The sequence below is a fragment of the Anabrus simplex genome, chromosome 9 (assembly GCF_040414725.1).
Source record: "Anabrus simplex isolate iqAnaSimp1 chromosome 9, ASM4041472v1, whole genome shotgun sequence".
Taxonomy (NCBI): domain Eukaryota; kingdom Metazoa; phylum Arthropoda; class Insecta; order Orthoptera; family Tettigoniidae; genus Anabrus; species Anabrus simplex.
Window position 1 is genome coordinate 124,684,641 of NC_090273.1, and position 17,469 is coordinate 124,702,109.

Consider the following 17,469-nt stretch of genomic DNA (forward strand, 5'->3'; position numbering starts at 1 on the left):
TCTTTGAAAAGAAATCCATTATTTTCCTTTGCTGTTTTCTTTTTCAACACAATACTCTCTACAAAATTCTCTAGCAGATTAACAGTACCAAACACATCCTCACCAACTGATGACTGTCTTTGAATAAAACTATGAAAAGTGGCCTGAGCATCCAGTGCTGGTTTGCGGAGAGCACTTGCGATGTACAGTATTGTTTGATTATTTTAATCATGTTGGTTCAATCTTATCCATATTGACTTATATTCAATTTCTATTAAACACTTTTCTGCCTTGTCAATACTTTACATTTTATTATAATTATCTACCATGCATGTTTCTGCTTTTCAGCAGTGCAAAAGTATCAAACAAAATCCTTGGACTTGATACATTTGTACAATACAGTCACCAACAAAACAAATTATACATAAATCTTGAAATCGTTAAAATATTTCTTTTGGTACCATATTTCCCAAAATTAAAACAAAATTACACTTGTCTGAACCTAACATATCTTTGCTCCTCTGCTTGCTGCCAATCACCTTACAAGGCAAGGCAGCTGGTACCAGCTGAAACTGAAGAACTTGACGAAAATGGCTTGCATGGTCAGACGGGATTAAGAGGAGAAATTCTGATTAATTTGAAAGGTCTTAGAACTATAGCAGTGTAAATAAGGATTTAAGAAAAGGATAATTTTCAAGAACAGAACAGAAAGCATTTTAAATGTTAGTAGGTATATAGTGACTAACTTAATAGGTTTTATTCATTTTATGATTTGAAAATTATTCTATGTTTTAAGTTTTTAATAAATGACATAGTAAGTGTAAGTGAACAGTTTAGACACAAAAGAAATATTTTAACAATTTCAAGATTTATGTACAACTAGCTGATGTACCCGTGCTTCGCTATGGAATTCTAGGTTAGGTAGTGTAAACGTTGTGAGTAAGATTGTATTAAGTTGCATAGCTCTTAACGTTGCCCTAGAAGCACGACAGGGAAGTCACCAACGTCTTTTCTCATATGAAGACTGGGTTAGGGAATTTTCATTGTAATGGTAGGCCAGCTTGCCTACCGTCAGTCACAATCAGGTTGGGGAGTTTTCATTATAATGGCAGACACTCACTCTTCACCTGCCTTTATAGATTCTCAGAAAGACTCTCTTAGTGGTTTTCCCAACTGAAATGAGCATGGGTCATTACAATGACGTCAGTAGGAATGGTGCGATTCAAAGCAATGCTTTCATATGACATACTCGATCAAATGAAAAACCACACATTTTCTCACTTTTAACGAACAGTACTATGCTGCCGAACTGACAGTCCAAAACTACAGAGCTGGAATGACCAAAACGCAGACATCCGTGATCCGTGAACAATCTTCATCTTTTTTCGGCAGGGGGATTCGAATAGTGGATAGTCCTGGGGAAGAAACTATGCCCGCTTACTTATCAGTTTCCTGGGAGTACCCGATGAGTTGGAAAATCTCAAATCACTACACTGGCGAGGGAAAGAACTATCTGATGTGGAGGCAATTTTTCCTCCAAGCCAGAGAAGAAACCACATCTTTGCTGCTAATTTGGAATAAAATTAATGTAGATTTAATAAAAGTGAAGAGGAAGAAGCTTTTCTTAAGAAACGGCTCATTTCAGGGTCGAATTTCGAGTTATTTAGTGAATTGTGGTACCATAATTTGGAATAGGCCTAAATTATAATTCTAGACCAGTTCCTACTACTACTCCTACTACTACTGAGCCTCTGACTTAAGTGCGCACACTGCTCATTCAAAACAGCGCGTCAGAGTAGGTATCGAATAGCTGGCATACTATGATGAACCAGTGTGTAACGTACCAGCAGTATCAGAAAATGTATGAACCAGAAGAATGGCATGCTAAAGAAGAAATTTATCTAACTCCTCAGCTATTTCCCACCAATATTCAGTTAGACTGTTATACTCGGTACGCAGCAGTAATCCCATCTATCGGAGTTGAATGTCAGCATAAGAGGCAAAGAACATTACAACAAACAACGGTCAGTGTAATGTTATTGTTGATCAATGTTACGCGCTTTCGATATTGTAGGCCTTCATATTATTAATTGTCTTCCGGTTCTGAAATACCACTCTTATCATTGTCGATACGGTAAATATGAATAAAACATAAATGATCGGAAATTTTATTCTCTATAACTTTTGTAGTACTTTTCCACAGAACGAAGAACACAGGTATTTAAAAATTAAATTTTAGGTGCCTTCCCCTAAACTACCATTTTGCCCAGGGTGAATAACATTGTTTATAGCTTAAACTGTAGTCTCTTATTCCCCGACTCTATGTACCGATTTTCATTAAATTCTGTTTACCCATTTTGTCGGGGCTTGGCGTTGATATGGTCTTAGCAACAAAAATTCAAATTCATGAACATCTGTGTTATGAATAGCCAGTATAGTAAAAATGCTTAAGATGTGAATGATCAGAAATTTAATTATATATCACTTTAGTTATGTAGTATTTATCGATACTAGTGTATAATAATATAATATAAATATTTGAGAATTGAAGTTTAGGCTTTCCCCTAAACTACCATTTCACTCAGTGTGAATAAAATGATTTATAGCCTAGATTGTAGCGGCTTTCCCCCCGACTTTACATACCGATTTTTATTAAATTCTCTTCAGCCGTTTCCTCGTGATGCGTGTACATACATACATACATACAGACAGACAGACAGACAGACAGACAGACAGACAGACAGACAGACAGACAGACAGACAGACAGACAGAAATTATGGAAAAGTAAAAACTGCATTTTCTTATTACTGTGGACATGATCGATACAGAAATACCATTCTTTTCAAATTCTGAGCAATGTACAGACAAAACTCTTATTTTATGTATATAGATTTGTTTTGTTGATGACTGTATTGTACAAATGTATCAAGTCCAAGGATTCTGTTTGATGTTTTCCTACCACTGAAAAAGAGATCAGTAGCTCTCGAAACATGTGCGGTAGATAATTATAATAAAATGTAAAGTATTGACAAGGTGGAAAAGTGTTTCATAGAAATTGTACAGTATTGTTTATGACATCCACATCATTTGACTGACCTTCTGCAGCTGTCGCTTCTTCAATCATTTCTTTATCTGTTGCTTATTGGGCTACCTTGACATCAGCATCAGCACCGAGTTGTTTATAATCTTCTTCTTTCATGAAGAAAATATTCCTGTAATCCACCCATTCTTCGGACAGTAGTTTGGGAACTTCCAGAGCTCCTCAGGTTCAGTTTTTAAAAATACTGCTTTAGGAGGCAGTTTCCAGTATTATTTGTTATGTCACATCATCCCATACTTTTGCAATACTGTAACAGCATCCAAGAGATCAATGTTGCTAAGATATTTACCACATTCAACAGCTTCAACATTCCTCAACAGCTGTTGAATGTACCTCTTTCTGTCGTGATATTTCAAGTTTTTAAATACAGCTTTATTGAATGGCTGCAACTTTGAAGTCATATTCAGGCAGCAAGAAAATGAACTGAATGGCTTCCAGTTTATGGGTGATTTCAGGATGAGAAGGAAAATTGTTAATAAATAGAAGAGTTTTCCGTATTTCACTCATAAATTTTGTGTCAAGTTTATGTAACCATGACATGAAGATTTTCCTAGTCATCTGTGCTTTCTTACTATCTTAATAGCCCACAGTTAATGGTTTCACACCTGAGAAATATCTTAACTTTGCAGATTTACCGACCACCAATACTATAGTTTCAATTTTTCAATACCAGTCATATTTGCTGCAAATTACCGTCACTCATTCCTTGTTTCTTGTTCCACCAGACATTTTATGCCCTTATATGCCATAGTTTTTTGGGTAAAGACTTGAGAAAACAGGCCAGTTGGACAAGCATTGAAAATACCACAAGGTTCATAGTCTTCTGAGAGTGCTTATAGCATGTCACTGTGATATTCTTCTTAGTCAGCTTCAGGTACACTACCACTCTTACTTTTTATGATTTTGTTGAGTTTCTTATATTAATCTGTCTAACCATTACTAGACTGAAACAATTCAATGCCTAACTCCTTAGCAAACGTCTGTGCTTGTTCATGAAGGATACAGTACTTGGTCCATCATACCTATATTTTAAACATTGGTTCTTCTAATTTGATGTTTTATACTGCTTCCTTTCTGAAGGAAAATGCATGTCTTGCATAATGTTAGAAAGCTTGGCTTTATTTTTCATGGAATGCTGAATTCTGCTGCAAAGTCAGTTTTTTTTTTTTTCACTTCTGTTTCTCACTTGCTCTTAAGACGACACTCCAGAGATAAAGATAGATATTTTGGTCATTTTGGCAATTTTTTTTTTTTAATGACTGAAATTGAAAGGATTGAGTTTTTCTTTCTTGTCACAAAGTTATTTAGTTGAATTCAAAAATTTATCACTTTAATAATGCTTTGTTTGCCAGTCTGCACACAGAAGAAATGGGCATGGCATCTGCTGAATTGTTTTGTTTTGTCATTGTCATGTTTCCATTCAATCAAATATGCCTGTTCTTTGCAATTTCGCATCCATGGGATGGGCCAAAAGCACCCCCACCCCCCCCCCACTCTCCCGATATATTTATACAGATTCAAGCTGTAAGATCTACCATATTTTTGAATGAATTTATAAAGCCTGTTACGGACTAATATTTCAGTACTCGACTGTCATTGAGCAACGTTTTGTTTGTATTGGTATTCCTGATGGTACTACAATAGTGCCGACAACCATAAGTTTTGTTATTCTTGTATGTTTAATCTTATTTGTGGGTTCTGTGGTGGTAGCCAGTCTGTTTAATTTTGTGAAGTACGCGCGCAAGTAACATCTTGTAGTTGCGTATTAAGATACTGTTCTTATCGAAAGATAGTGTGCTGTAATAATTGATAGCTTGTATTCAAGGGAATAAACAATATGCATAAACATAAATCAGCCTAAGCTAAATGACGAATTGCTGAACTTTTGATAGGAAAGAGATGTGGATCAGCTATTACCGAATCTCCATTGAAGAAATCAGGGAGAAAAGGTCGTGAAATGTTATCGGAGTCAGATTGTTCTCATCAGGAAAGTGTCGCATCAACTTCAAGCCATGTAAGTCCTGCACCTATACCCAAAAATCACGACATGACAGAAACTACAATCGCCATAACTTTGACTCAGGAAAGGTTGCATGGGGAAAAACAAAATGCAGGTGAATCATTTTCCATTCTTTGGAGAAGGAGAAGGAGAAGGAGAAGAAGAAGAAGGGACAAGCTTCCAGAGTTACCAGCATTTGTACAGAAGCTGCTAAGAAAGGAAGGAAAGAACGGTTCTGGTGTCGTTTAGGTAATGGATCAGGAAGAAAACGTCACTTGAACTTTGCTTTAATTTTCCCGCCAATTGTAATTTTTACACTTAAATCCCAATTTTCTCCCATAATATTCAGCCAATTGTAACACAATTTGTATGGTATATGTATCACAGCTATATTAAGAAACCTGCACATGAAATTTTTGATTGCAGAATTCTTTCAAGTAGTAGAGATTTTTAAGTCCAAAATTTTAGAATGTAAAAATCACACAAACTTTAGTACGGTATATCTCCTTATATAAATTATGTACAGAAAAATCGATATGTAGTGCTCATTAAAGAAGTAATATCTACCTAAATACAAATTTACATTAACATGTTAATTAAACCACACCCGGGCGACTAGAGTGGGACATTGATGATGATGATTAACATGTTAATTAAATTTCATGAAAGAAATGGATGTAAAATTTTTAAAAAAATAAAAAAATTTTTTTTGGAAAACTATTAACTTAATTGTAAATGAATGAAGTTTTTATGATATCTCTACTTTTATGTAGGTGACATTCCCACAAAGTTTCGTGAAAATCCATGCATTAGGTAAAAATATACTTTTATCTCCGGAGTGTCGCCTTGAATATTTCAGCAGACGTTACAGCACTGATATAGTGGTGGTGGTGATTATTGTTTTAAGAGGAAGTACAACTAGGCAACCATCCTCTGTACAACACCAATCAGAGAGAAAAAATGAAATGGGTCCGACACTTCAAAAAATGAAGATATCGGCCAAAGGAAGACAAGGGCCACGAAGGGCGTGAAAATGAAAGACTCCCTAGGCCTCCATATGTAATACCATCAGGGTCAGAAAAGAGCAAGAGTTGACCAAGGGAGGTCAGATAGGATAGATAAAAGTGAGGAGGCTGGCACAAGTAAGACAGCACTGACATAACTTCAGTAGGGCTTGAGTATCAGGAGGTTATTTGCTCCCAACTTTCACACCTCCTCATACTTTAAACATCTTGCTGAAGGTTGGAAAGTAGCCTAAAGTAGAGTTTTAAGCTGCTATGCAACAAAGAAGTGCTGTACCGTTAAGATGCTAAGGCGTGGCGTGTTGAACAATATACAATACACTCCGACTAAAATGTAGAGAATGCTAATTCACGCATAAGGAAATGAAAGTTCTTCCTACTACAGGAATAAATTTATGTGGGGATAATGGAGTATGCAAAAGCATGATGTTCTGCATAGTTTTGAGTAAAAGAAAAGTAGTTTACATCTGGGCTTGAAATATCCTTAGAGATATCAAAAAATTCAAGTAATACAGTAGAACCCCATTCATCCAAAATAAAGGGGGCGGAGCCACTTTGGTTGACGTGTTTTTTCGGATGACACATGGTCAATATTTTAGGAAGTTAAATGTCAAAATAAAAATGCCTAAACTCTGTTAAGCAAAAGTGCATACTGTACATTAACATTAAAATGTTTACATAATGTCACTTATTGCATAAAATCAGTGATTTTCTTCTGAATTTTCTTGGTGCAGGGATGTTGCACAGCTATGTCGCACCACCGTTTAATCAACAATACATCAGTTGATGTAGATTCATTGCTTTGTTCAACAAAGCGCAAAGTAATCTGAAATAATTAAACATTTTTTGTTACTACTGAACTGAATAGTGTATACAGTAATTTTACTAGTGTACTGTAATTAAAGCGTGTGGTACTGTATTTTAATAAAAATTCGAAATCAGTCTTACATCCAATGCATTAAATCCATCATCTGCTGTAACTCAATTATCAGAAATGCTATTGTCAAGGTCGGAGCCATCTGCATAATTTTCACAACGAATAATACAGTGATAATAATTCCTGCTTGTTCAAGAAAAAATGTATCATGGAATGGACTAGAGGGTAAGAAACTGTTTTGTTTTATGCCACACGTGCATTCCGGGATAAGTCATAATATAAAAATAGGATTTGCCTAGTAGCTTTCAGCACATATAGCAAGAGAATTACTAATATCGATGGCTAAGAATGAGAGGGTAAAAACAAAATATTAAAATACAATTTTGTCACAGCATTTCAGTTAAGCTGGGTTTCAGTTAAGCGAAGTTCGGTTAAGCAGGATTCTACTGTACAACTTCAAGTTATAAATAATACTCAAATTTATTTTATTTAATCAAAACACACTCTCAACGTATTAGGTCGTGTTACGTACATGTAGTACGTGTTGAAGAGATGTTAAGTACAGAACAAAAATGGACAGCCGGACACCAGTGGGATCTGAACCCACAACCTCCCGATTTCGCGTTGGTTGCTCTACCAATTGAGCTATGGTGGCCTAGGCCATCTCTGTTCTCTTTGAAAGGATCTGAGCTACAGGTCTGGCACTGCTGCTAGCACACTGTAGAGTGCGTTTAAGTCGCCCGTTGTGGGGCATGTCAACGAATATTGAATTTTCACGACCGCATTGTAATCGAAACAGACTTTCAACGTATTAGGTCGTGTTACATACATGTAGTACATGTTGGCCATTTTTGTTCTGTACTTAACATCTCTTCAACACGTACTACATGTACGTAACACGACCTAATACGTTGAAAGTCTGTTTCGATTACAATGCGGTCGTGAAAATTCAATATTTATTTTATTTAGATTTCTTACTATAACACTTGCAGGCTGCACAAGGACAAAGAGTACCTTAACCAATGGATATTATTTCACAAAAGTTTTTAAATACTTATATGAAAACAGGGTAGATACTGCCAAGAAATACATTTTTTTAATTTATTTTTTTCAAGATTTCAAAAATTTGAGATGTCAAAGTTTGTATTTAGATGTAGTTAACATTACTGGTATTCAGCCCAGTGGTGTATGTCAAAGAGTGATCCAGCACAATACCCAAGTATTTTGTATGATGTTATGTTAACTGTTTGCCTCTGAATTGAACTTGCAGAATGTAATCAGCCCTCCTATTATCTAGATGATAGGTACTAACTTCTGTTCTGTTTGCATTTGGTTTCAATCATCAAGTGCTGAAGTATCTATCCAATTTTAGAAGATATAGTGTGAGAGTGGCTTCAGCAGTCTCATAGTCAGGGGAATGAGCTATCAGAGCTACATCATTAGCATAAGGTCACTCTTATAAATCCAGATCGAGCGCACGGTGTTTATACTCTACACTACAGCATCTGCCTCAGCCCAACTTATGTCACACGCGGCCACCCTTCTTTAAGCATGTATACAATCTTATATGAAAAATTACCTAATAAAAAAGCTGGAAGTGCCATCCTCATAATGAGGGACTTCATAAACACCATTAGGATTTTCTGCACACCAATAGCAAGAGTTATGACTGTTCAGTTGACCATCATCATCATCATCATCATCATCATCATCATCATCATCATCATCACCATCATTTCCCAACTCCAGTTTCCCGGGTGTGGTGTACAAGCGCTCGCCATCTCCTTCTGTCTTCATACATCTTCTGATCCAGTACATCCTCCCATTTGTATCCTCTCTCCTCCACATCTAATCTTACAGTCTCTATCCAACGTTTTCTTGGTCTTCCCTGTGGTCTTCTTCCTATGAGATTAAGGTCAAAATATTTTCTGGCAGGTCTTTCCCTGTTCATTCTCATTATGTGCCCATACCACTGAAGTCTGCATTTCTTTATGACGCTGATAATAGGAACCTCAATACCAGCTACTTTCCTATTCACTTCATTTCTGATCTTGTCCTTTCTGGTTGTTTGGTTCATGGTTCTAATGAATCTCATTTCAGTTGCTTGGATTCTGCTGAAGTCTTTGTTTAGTATGGTACATGTCTCTAAATCGTACATGAGGATTGGTACGAAGTAAGTGTGGTACATGATTGACCTCACTCACACTCTCCTGGAACTACAGTCCATGCAGGACCCTGGTCTCTCCTACAGCTGTTGCCAAACCATCTCTGTCTGCCGCACACCTTCTTCAGTTCTGGATCCCCAACGCCTGCACATCCTATCTGACATCATCCCACCATCTCTTCCTAGGTCTTCCTTGCCTCCTTCTGCCTTCAGGGTGTTACTTGAGGGCCTTCTTGGGAACCCTCTCCTCCTCTATTCTCACCACGTGCCCCAAGTAGCTCAGGCGTCTCTTCTTCGCATCTGCAACCAGGTCTATTGCAGCATAGAGCTGGTACACCTCTTGATTTGTTCGGATGCGCCATTCACCTTCTTCACATACAGCCTCATAGATCTTCCGCAGCACCTTTCTTTCCCATACTCGGAGCCTGTTCTTATCACTTTCCGTAAGCATCCAGGCTTCACATCCATAAAGAACTATTGGCCGTATTACGGTGCGGTACACAGTGAGCTTAAGCCTTCTACATAGACTGGAGGACTTCAATAGTTTGTGAAATGCATAGAAGCATCTGCTGCCTGCTGCAATGAGTGCTTGTATCTCTGCACTGACTAAGTTGTTTTCCATTACCATGACACCCAGGTACTTCAATTCTGCAACTCTCTCATGCTTTCCTTCTTCCCATTCCAGCTCTCTCACCCCTTGGAACCTTCCCTTCTCCCTCATGCTCACCACATACTTTGTCTTTTCATTATTAATTCTCAGCCCCAGGTGTCTCGAACTTTCACACATGCACCATAGTGCCTCCGTCAACTCTCTTGTGTTCCTACCAAGAAGTACAACGTCGTCCGCAAATGTCATATACTGAAGCGACCTGTTGTAGATGGTACCCAAAGGGTTCAGTGGTATTTTCCTAATGACATGCTCCAGGCAAAGATTGAAGAGGGTCGTCGACAAAGCATCTCCCTGCCTAAGCCCTCCTCGCACTGGGAACTCCCTGGTCAGCCTCTCCTGGATTTTCACTTTAGCTCTGGTATTCCTCAATGTCATTTCCACAAGATTGATGATCTTTCTTGGCACCTGCATTTCCTCCAACACCATTCGTAGCTTGGGTCTATGGACACTGTCATAGGCCTCTTTATAATCAACGTAGAGATGATGCACGCTGATGTTATATTCGTGGCACTTCTCCAGAATTAGCTGTAATGACAGGATGTGATCAATTGTTGACCTGTTCCGTCGAAATCCACACTGGTATTCACCCAGTTCTTTCTCTGCATATGCTTCTAATCTCCTCGCTAGCACTTTTGAGAAGATCTTGTATGCCACATTGAGAAGGGAGATCCCATGGTAATTGCTACATACTGTCTTGTCGTTCTTTTTATGGATGGGGCAGATGACTGCTAAGTTCCAATCCTCTGGTATGTCTTCGCTTTCCCACACTGCACAAATGAGATTATGCAGCTTCTTACAAACTTCCTCCCCACCATACTTGAAAAGGTCTGCTGGAATTGCATCTTCTCCTGGAGCTCTATTATTATGCATGAGGGATATTGCCTCCTTCACCTCTTCTAAGGCCACTTCAGGCACGTTTTTGTCCTCGCCATCTGCAACCAACTGACCATCTCCCACCTGCTCTTGCGATTCCTGGACTTTCTCCTCTATAGGGTTCAGAAGGGCTTCAAAATATTCTGCCTACCTTTCCATTATTCCATTTTCATCTCCAATCAAGTGGCCTACTTTATCCTTACAACATTTTGTCCTTGGCTGGAATCCCTTCTTAATTTCCCTAGCTCCTTGGAACATGGTTCTGACCTCCTTTCTGTTCTGCATTTCCTCGATCTGTTGTAGTTTCTCTTTTTCCCACTCTCTCTTCTTCCTTCTCAATACCTTCTTCGCCTCTCGTCTAGCTTGTTGGAATCTCTCAGTGCTCGCTCTTGTTCTTTGCTGCAGTGTTTTTTCTCTTGCTTCATTACGCCTTAAGACTGCTGCCTGACACTCGTCATCGTACTATTCCGTTCTCCTCACAGGTTTCTGAAATCCCACCATTTCTGCGGTTGCATTCTTCAAAGTATCATATAATACTTTTCACTGCTGAATCACTGTAGCTCCCTCTAGATCTTGCTCTCGACCTCTGAATTTTTCAGCAACCACTTCCCTATAGCTTTCTTTCTTCATGTCATCTCTATGCAGTGCCTGTACATCAAACTTCAAAGACTTCTTTCCCTGTGTCTTCGTGATATTGGCTATTCTCTGTCTGTACTTCATTATCACAAGATAGTGGTCCGAGTCTGCATCTGCCCCCCCTCTTTGTCCTGACGTTCATAACGTCCGACCCGTGTCTTCGGTCGATAAGAACGTGATTGATCTGATTCTCTGTCTTTCCATCGGGGCATTTCCATGTTACCTTGTGAATATTCTTCTGTGGGAAATACGTACTGGAGATGGTCATCTCGCGTGCTATTGCAAAGTCTACGAGCCGAAGTCCGTTATCATTACTTTCCATGTGGATGCTATGCAGTCCAAATGTTGGTCTAAATGTTTCTTCTCTTCCTACTTTAGCATTCATGTCTCCGAGGACAATCTTAACATCATGTCTTGGCGCTGCATCATATTCTTTCTCAAGTACACTGTAGAATTCATCTTTCACATCTTCACTTGAGTCTTCCGTAGGAGCATGAGCACAGAATACTGTTATGTTAAACAGGGAGAACTTTAAGCGTAAGGCACACAGTTTCTCATTCATGGGTTTGAATCCCAGAACCGCTTGCTTCACATCATTTGCTACCATGAATCCTGTTCCCAGCTGGTTTTTATCACCCCCACTGAAGAAGACGGTGTAATTTCTCAAGTCCATAATATCCGCACCTTTCCATCTGATTTCTTGCAGTGCAGCAATCGACACCTTATAATTCTTTAAAACTTCCTTCAAGATTCCTAAAGGCTCCCTCTCGGTACAGGCTTAGCACATTCCAGGTTTAAAAAATAACATCTCGTTTTCCTTTTCCTCACTTAGTCGTCATCAATTTATCCACCCGGCTATCTCTGTAGGTAAGTCTCGTAACAAGATTTTTTCACGTGGCTGGGGTGTTAGCCCTGCACACAACCCCCAACCTCGAGGACCAGGGAACCTTCTTTCTGGGTCACCATACCATAGCCGAGAACATCCCGTTTTAAGGCGCCGGATACTCGCCCTCACCCATCTCCTTAGTGAGTAGGATTTGCTGGTTACGTTGGTAGGCGAACCCGCCAACTCGAGCATTTCGCAGTATTTACCGTAAACACCCACTCGGCATTGGTGCCCACACTGAGACTCAATAACCAGCCGTTGACCCTCCTCGTTTGCCCAGGCCTGGGACTGGCACTGGGATTTCCGTGGTACCTCCCAGTTACATAAAATCAGCTTCATGGTTCGTATCGCATTTCAATAGATTCACAATTAAGTATTTCTTTATTTTCCACCTAGTCGATACAATGATTGCTTAAGGCAATTTTTAATGGTCAAAAGTGGTACATGTTTCGTATATTATCAACATCTTCAGCCACATAACACTGTTTAGATGAAAAATATATAAAATTGACAAAGCTGTGGGTCGAATACACAATCATTTAATGCAAGATATTACTCGCAATATCTCACTCTTGTGGCTGGATCAGCAGGTTTTAAACAATGGACCTGTGTAAACCTGTACGGTTTGATGAGTAACAGCTTTTAAGCTCCGTGTGAAGAAGAAACTGAAACTCCTACTTGTTGTGCTAATTTTGTGAGTGATTTATTCCGTGACTGTTCAAGATTCGCACCAATGTCGTCTAGCTTTTTCTATGTTAAAACTGTTCATGTGCGCGCATGTTTTTTATTAAGCACTCAACCAGTAGTTTCAAATTTATTTACAATTACGTGAACTGTGCTCATACACTTCACCTGGAAATTGCTGAACAAATACATTGTGTACCCGTCGAGCCAACGCATACTTAAAATAACTTTTACATACAAAAATACAGTGTGTTGCAATGATAATTGTCTCACCATGTTAACAGCTGAGAATGAGACTGGCTATTGATGCTATGTTGAACACATGCACGCTCCTTACAAGATCAAGATCTATGCACGCACTTCCCGTTGTGCTGCTTACATCTCCGAGAGTAAAAACGCCGCTGGACAGTCTGGGTTTATAAGAGAGACCCTGTATAAAGATTTAACAAGCAGTAAATGGAAAATCTGCATTGTAAAGAAGTGGAACAAGTGGAGAAGTGTTATATGCTGATGACAGATCCACAAATACTGCAATGGTTTTCACTTTTTCTTGAAAGCCCTGCTCAGTGTGACTGGTAAGTGCCAGAACCTAATCACAACAGCTTCTGCTGGTCTGAATCTTGCCTGTTTAACTAGAATGTGCTGAAGTACTGTAGCAGAGATTCTGTTATAGATCAGTCTATCTAGCAGTTTGTAGCAGATACTCAGAGTGGAGCAATAGGTTGGTAATCTTCCACATTACAATTACTTTTTCAGGCTTTACTATGGCAACAATTTTAGTCCTTTTAAGAAGAGGTAGGAGTATTCTGTTCCTTTGGTTATCTCTAAAGAATTTAGCAAGCCATTCCAGGGTTCTGAGACCACTGTGCTTCAGAAATTTAGGATATATACCATCCAAGCCTGCTGCTTCCCCTGATTTTCTTTCTATCAAAGCAGCTGAGATCTCTGTGACAGAAAAGTCCTTGAGAACCGAGAATTTATTTCAACCCTGGATAGCTCTACCATTAGTTCATTTAGGATTTGTCTTATTTTGTCCTTTTTTGTGGCTGCTTATGTTCTGGTTAAGCCAACAATCCTATCTGCTATATATTCTGGCTTTATTTCTGAATTCTTGCTATTGTAATTTCGGGTGCTACTGCTCAGCTTCTTAAGAAGGAACCATACTTTCCTGTTAGAGTGCTTGAAGTTCAACTAGATGTCACTGTATTCCATTTCTCATCCCTGGTAGTCTAAGCAATGCAGTAATTCATCTGACTGCTGTCTCAGTATTCTTCATATAGCTCATTGTGCCTCCCACTTCATCCTGGGATGTATTCCTTTCTAAATCATCTGGTAATGTGCTTCTTTGCTATAGAGCATACCAGTCCAGTAAAACAGTTACAGTACAGTTTTTATGAACTGGTGGAATCCAATGAATATTGTGCTCTATCTCACTGGTGAAGAAATCCCATTTAGCCTTCATTAAGTTCCATCTGGGCACTGGAATCTTTCAATTGGAACTTCAATGCCAACTTTGAAAAAACTGGCCTCTACTGACTTTGGGAGAATTTGTATAATTCTTTCCTTCTGCAAAGGAGCAGTCTTCCCTGTTGGTCCTTGGAAACAAAACAAGAGGTCTGGGTTATATTATAGTTATAGTCCTGCCTCCATCTAGCAGAATGAAAGGTACACTTTTCTCTGGCATCATACATCAAGAATATATCTTCAGCTTTTGCCCAATCTAGTATACTGTTAGCATCTGAACTGGTGTCTTTATATCCCCAGATGGTGTGACGACTGTTGAAATCGCCTAGGATAGTAGGTTGTTCTACATTGTGGATGGCTTCATTAACCCAGGGCTGGGAAGGTGGTTTATATATGTTGATCATTTCTATGCTATTGCTGGAGGGGTAGCAATAAATACTGATTGTATAAGGTTCCAGACAATTACAAATTATACAGTACAAATCAGCTTTTCTGAGGTAATTGGGGCTGAAGGTACCTCAAATAAGATGGAACATGTATACCTGGGTTTAACTTTGGGTTAGAAATTATGAAATTGTTAATTCTGATGTAATACAAATATTTAATTAATTCATCTTGACTTATAAAAATGGAAATTGTGTGTACAGAGTAGGTGCTAATAAAATCTTTTCAATAAAGTTAAACTTTCTTTGGGAAAAAAGGTCCTGTAATGTATTGTTTGTTGTTTGAGCTTGTTACTCATCTGGCTCACTGCAATGTTGTGCCATCGTCTCAACCAAAGCAAATCATGCACTATAGACTCCTTTTGTTATTCTACACAGGCCAGCACTGTCTTAATTGCATGTAGGCCATCTGTGCGAGATCTGTTGATACAGCATATAGCACTTGGTTTTGTTTCCATAGAAACAACTACTTGCTTATGTTTGCCACTCATCTTGGTAACAAATCACAAATTACAGAACAATAATGAACAAAACAATGCAACAGGTGTGTGAATGGTGAGATTCAACTCACAAAAGGTCAGATAAACAAAGCACCAAGGTGATAGAACTGGGAGAATAAGTATAATGTTATCCACCTTTCAATTTTCTATAAGTAAAATGACAAAGAGAGTTTAGATCATTTCACTATATAAGGGACCGGTTTCAACCCAACTAGGGGTCATCCTCAGCCTTATAATTCTAAACATCGGCAAGTCATACAATGTATGTACAATCATAAAAATCCTTTACAGTATACATTATCACAAGACATAAAAACACACACTGAAATATATATATAACAACAAAATAGAAGACACTTAAAACACCAAATGTGAAATTCAAATAAAAATTTTGGTAAATTGACCACTTGTAAACAAGTTCTGTTGGACTGGAAGTCTGAAGTGTGACTCAATTCACATTTATGTATTTTGAATGCATGCATTGCATCAAGTGTCTATTCTCCAGATTACATGTCAATACAGATAAAACATTAAGTTCTTAACTTACGATTGATGGAACTAAGTGTAAAGATGGATGAACAACTCTAATTCCCCCCGAAGCAAGATTATATCGGTCAGTTGTATACGTGTGTAGCATGCTGTGTGTTGTCTTCAGTTTACATTGAAGGCATCGTGTTACTCGAAGGAAGTTTGGAGTGTTTTGTTTCAAATTTTACCACTAATTTAATTAATTACATTGATGGAATGAGTGCCTCGGTTAACATGGAGCCTCAGATTTATACTGTAGTTGTATTTTGAATAATTACTATACTATCTCATTCAAACATTTCATTATCAAAAATCTCTTGTGTGTTTACAGCTACTACTACAGCTGATTGGATCAGACGATGATGAAACACAAGAAGCTGCAGCCAGCTGTCTTGCTAACATAAGAAATCTTGCCTTCACAGTCCACGAATACAATATCAACTTACTTATGCAGAAGAAATTATGACAATATATCTTATTATTAGTGATTGTTTTAAGAATGTATATTTTATACAATGTTTGTAATATTATTTGCTCTCAATATATTATTGTTTTCTGAAGTTTTCGTAGTTATTGCACTTCCTTTCTAACTTCTTATCACTTCAGCACTACCTAATGGAATGACTCCAAGGAAAAGCTTGCTCTCCTTACATAAATATTTAGATTAAGTTTAATATTTGGGTTATATTTGACTAGAATTTTATTTGCTGCTAGTTGTACACATGCAGGACTGGGATTCAAATTTCAAAGAAGATTTTTTTTTTTTTGTCGCACCAACACAGATAATCTTATGTCGATGATGGGATAGGAAAGGGCTATAAGTGGGAAGGAAGCGGACGTGGCCTTAATTAAAGTACAGCCCCAGCATTTGCTTCAGGGCTGCCGATAGTGGGGTTCGAAACCAACTATCTCCTGAATACAAGCTGATAGCTACATGACCCAAACCACGCAGCCACTTGTTATGCTAGTTTTTCTTTTTGACATACATATGTCTTACAGCTGGGGGCACGGCTGTCTCTAGTCATGGCCTGGTGCGCACTATGTAGCAAAACTGCAAAGGTAAGCAGTCATCGTCCTTTAACTATGGTCGTAATACTAAAAGAAGCATTCTGACATTTCTTAGAGGGAGGTCCGTTTACTGCCTGCCTGGGTGGGTGGGTGGGAAGAAGGGAATAGGGGGTATGGTTGTCATGGAAACATGGGCATGCCCACTGCAGTTGCCATAAAGCCTGCTGCCTGGCTCGTGGCATTTGGAGTTGCCAAACCTCTCACTTCTGAGCAGTCTGAATGAACGAACAAGTGAGCTGGAAGCGAGGGGAAGGAGAAAGGAATGCAGTTATGAGACAACACCATGCAATGGCACGTGTAATGCTCCTCCCTCCAGCCTCATCAGTCAGAATGCTTCTTTCAATATTACGGGTATAGACACAGCTGGGGATAAAATTAAGGCTCAGCTACTTGTATTTCAAAACAATGATGGGTGATTGTTGACCTACATCACTGTCAACACTTTCTTGTAAGCTTAAACTTAATATTTAAGAAATCAATCAACAAAACAAATGCATACAGTACTTCTTTATTTATTTATTTATTTTTTTCTTTGCATTTAGGCCATCTGTGGACCACGGTGCTTGTGTTCTAGC

General features: G+C 38.5%; 1 protein-coding gene across 1 annotated transcript in view; it reads left to right on the plus strand.

The window, feature by feature from the left end:
- LOC136880902 (outer dynein arm-docking complex subunit 2) overlaps positions 1 to 16,386 on the plus strand; it is a 97,801-nt gene extending 81,415 nt beyond the window's left edge. Inside the window, exon 9 of the mRNA XM_068229170.1 lies at positions 16,158 to 16,386. Coding sequence (XP_068085271.1) covers positions 16,158 to 16,292 — 135 coding nt within the window. The 3' untranslated portion in view covers positions 16,293 to 16,386. The remainder of the gene's footprint in view (positions 1 to 16,157) is intronic.
- Positions 16,387 to 17,469: the final 1,083 nt, after the last annotated feature.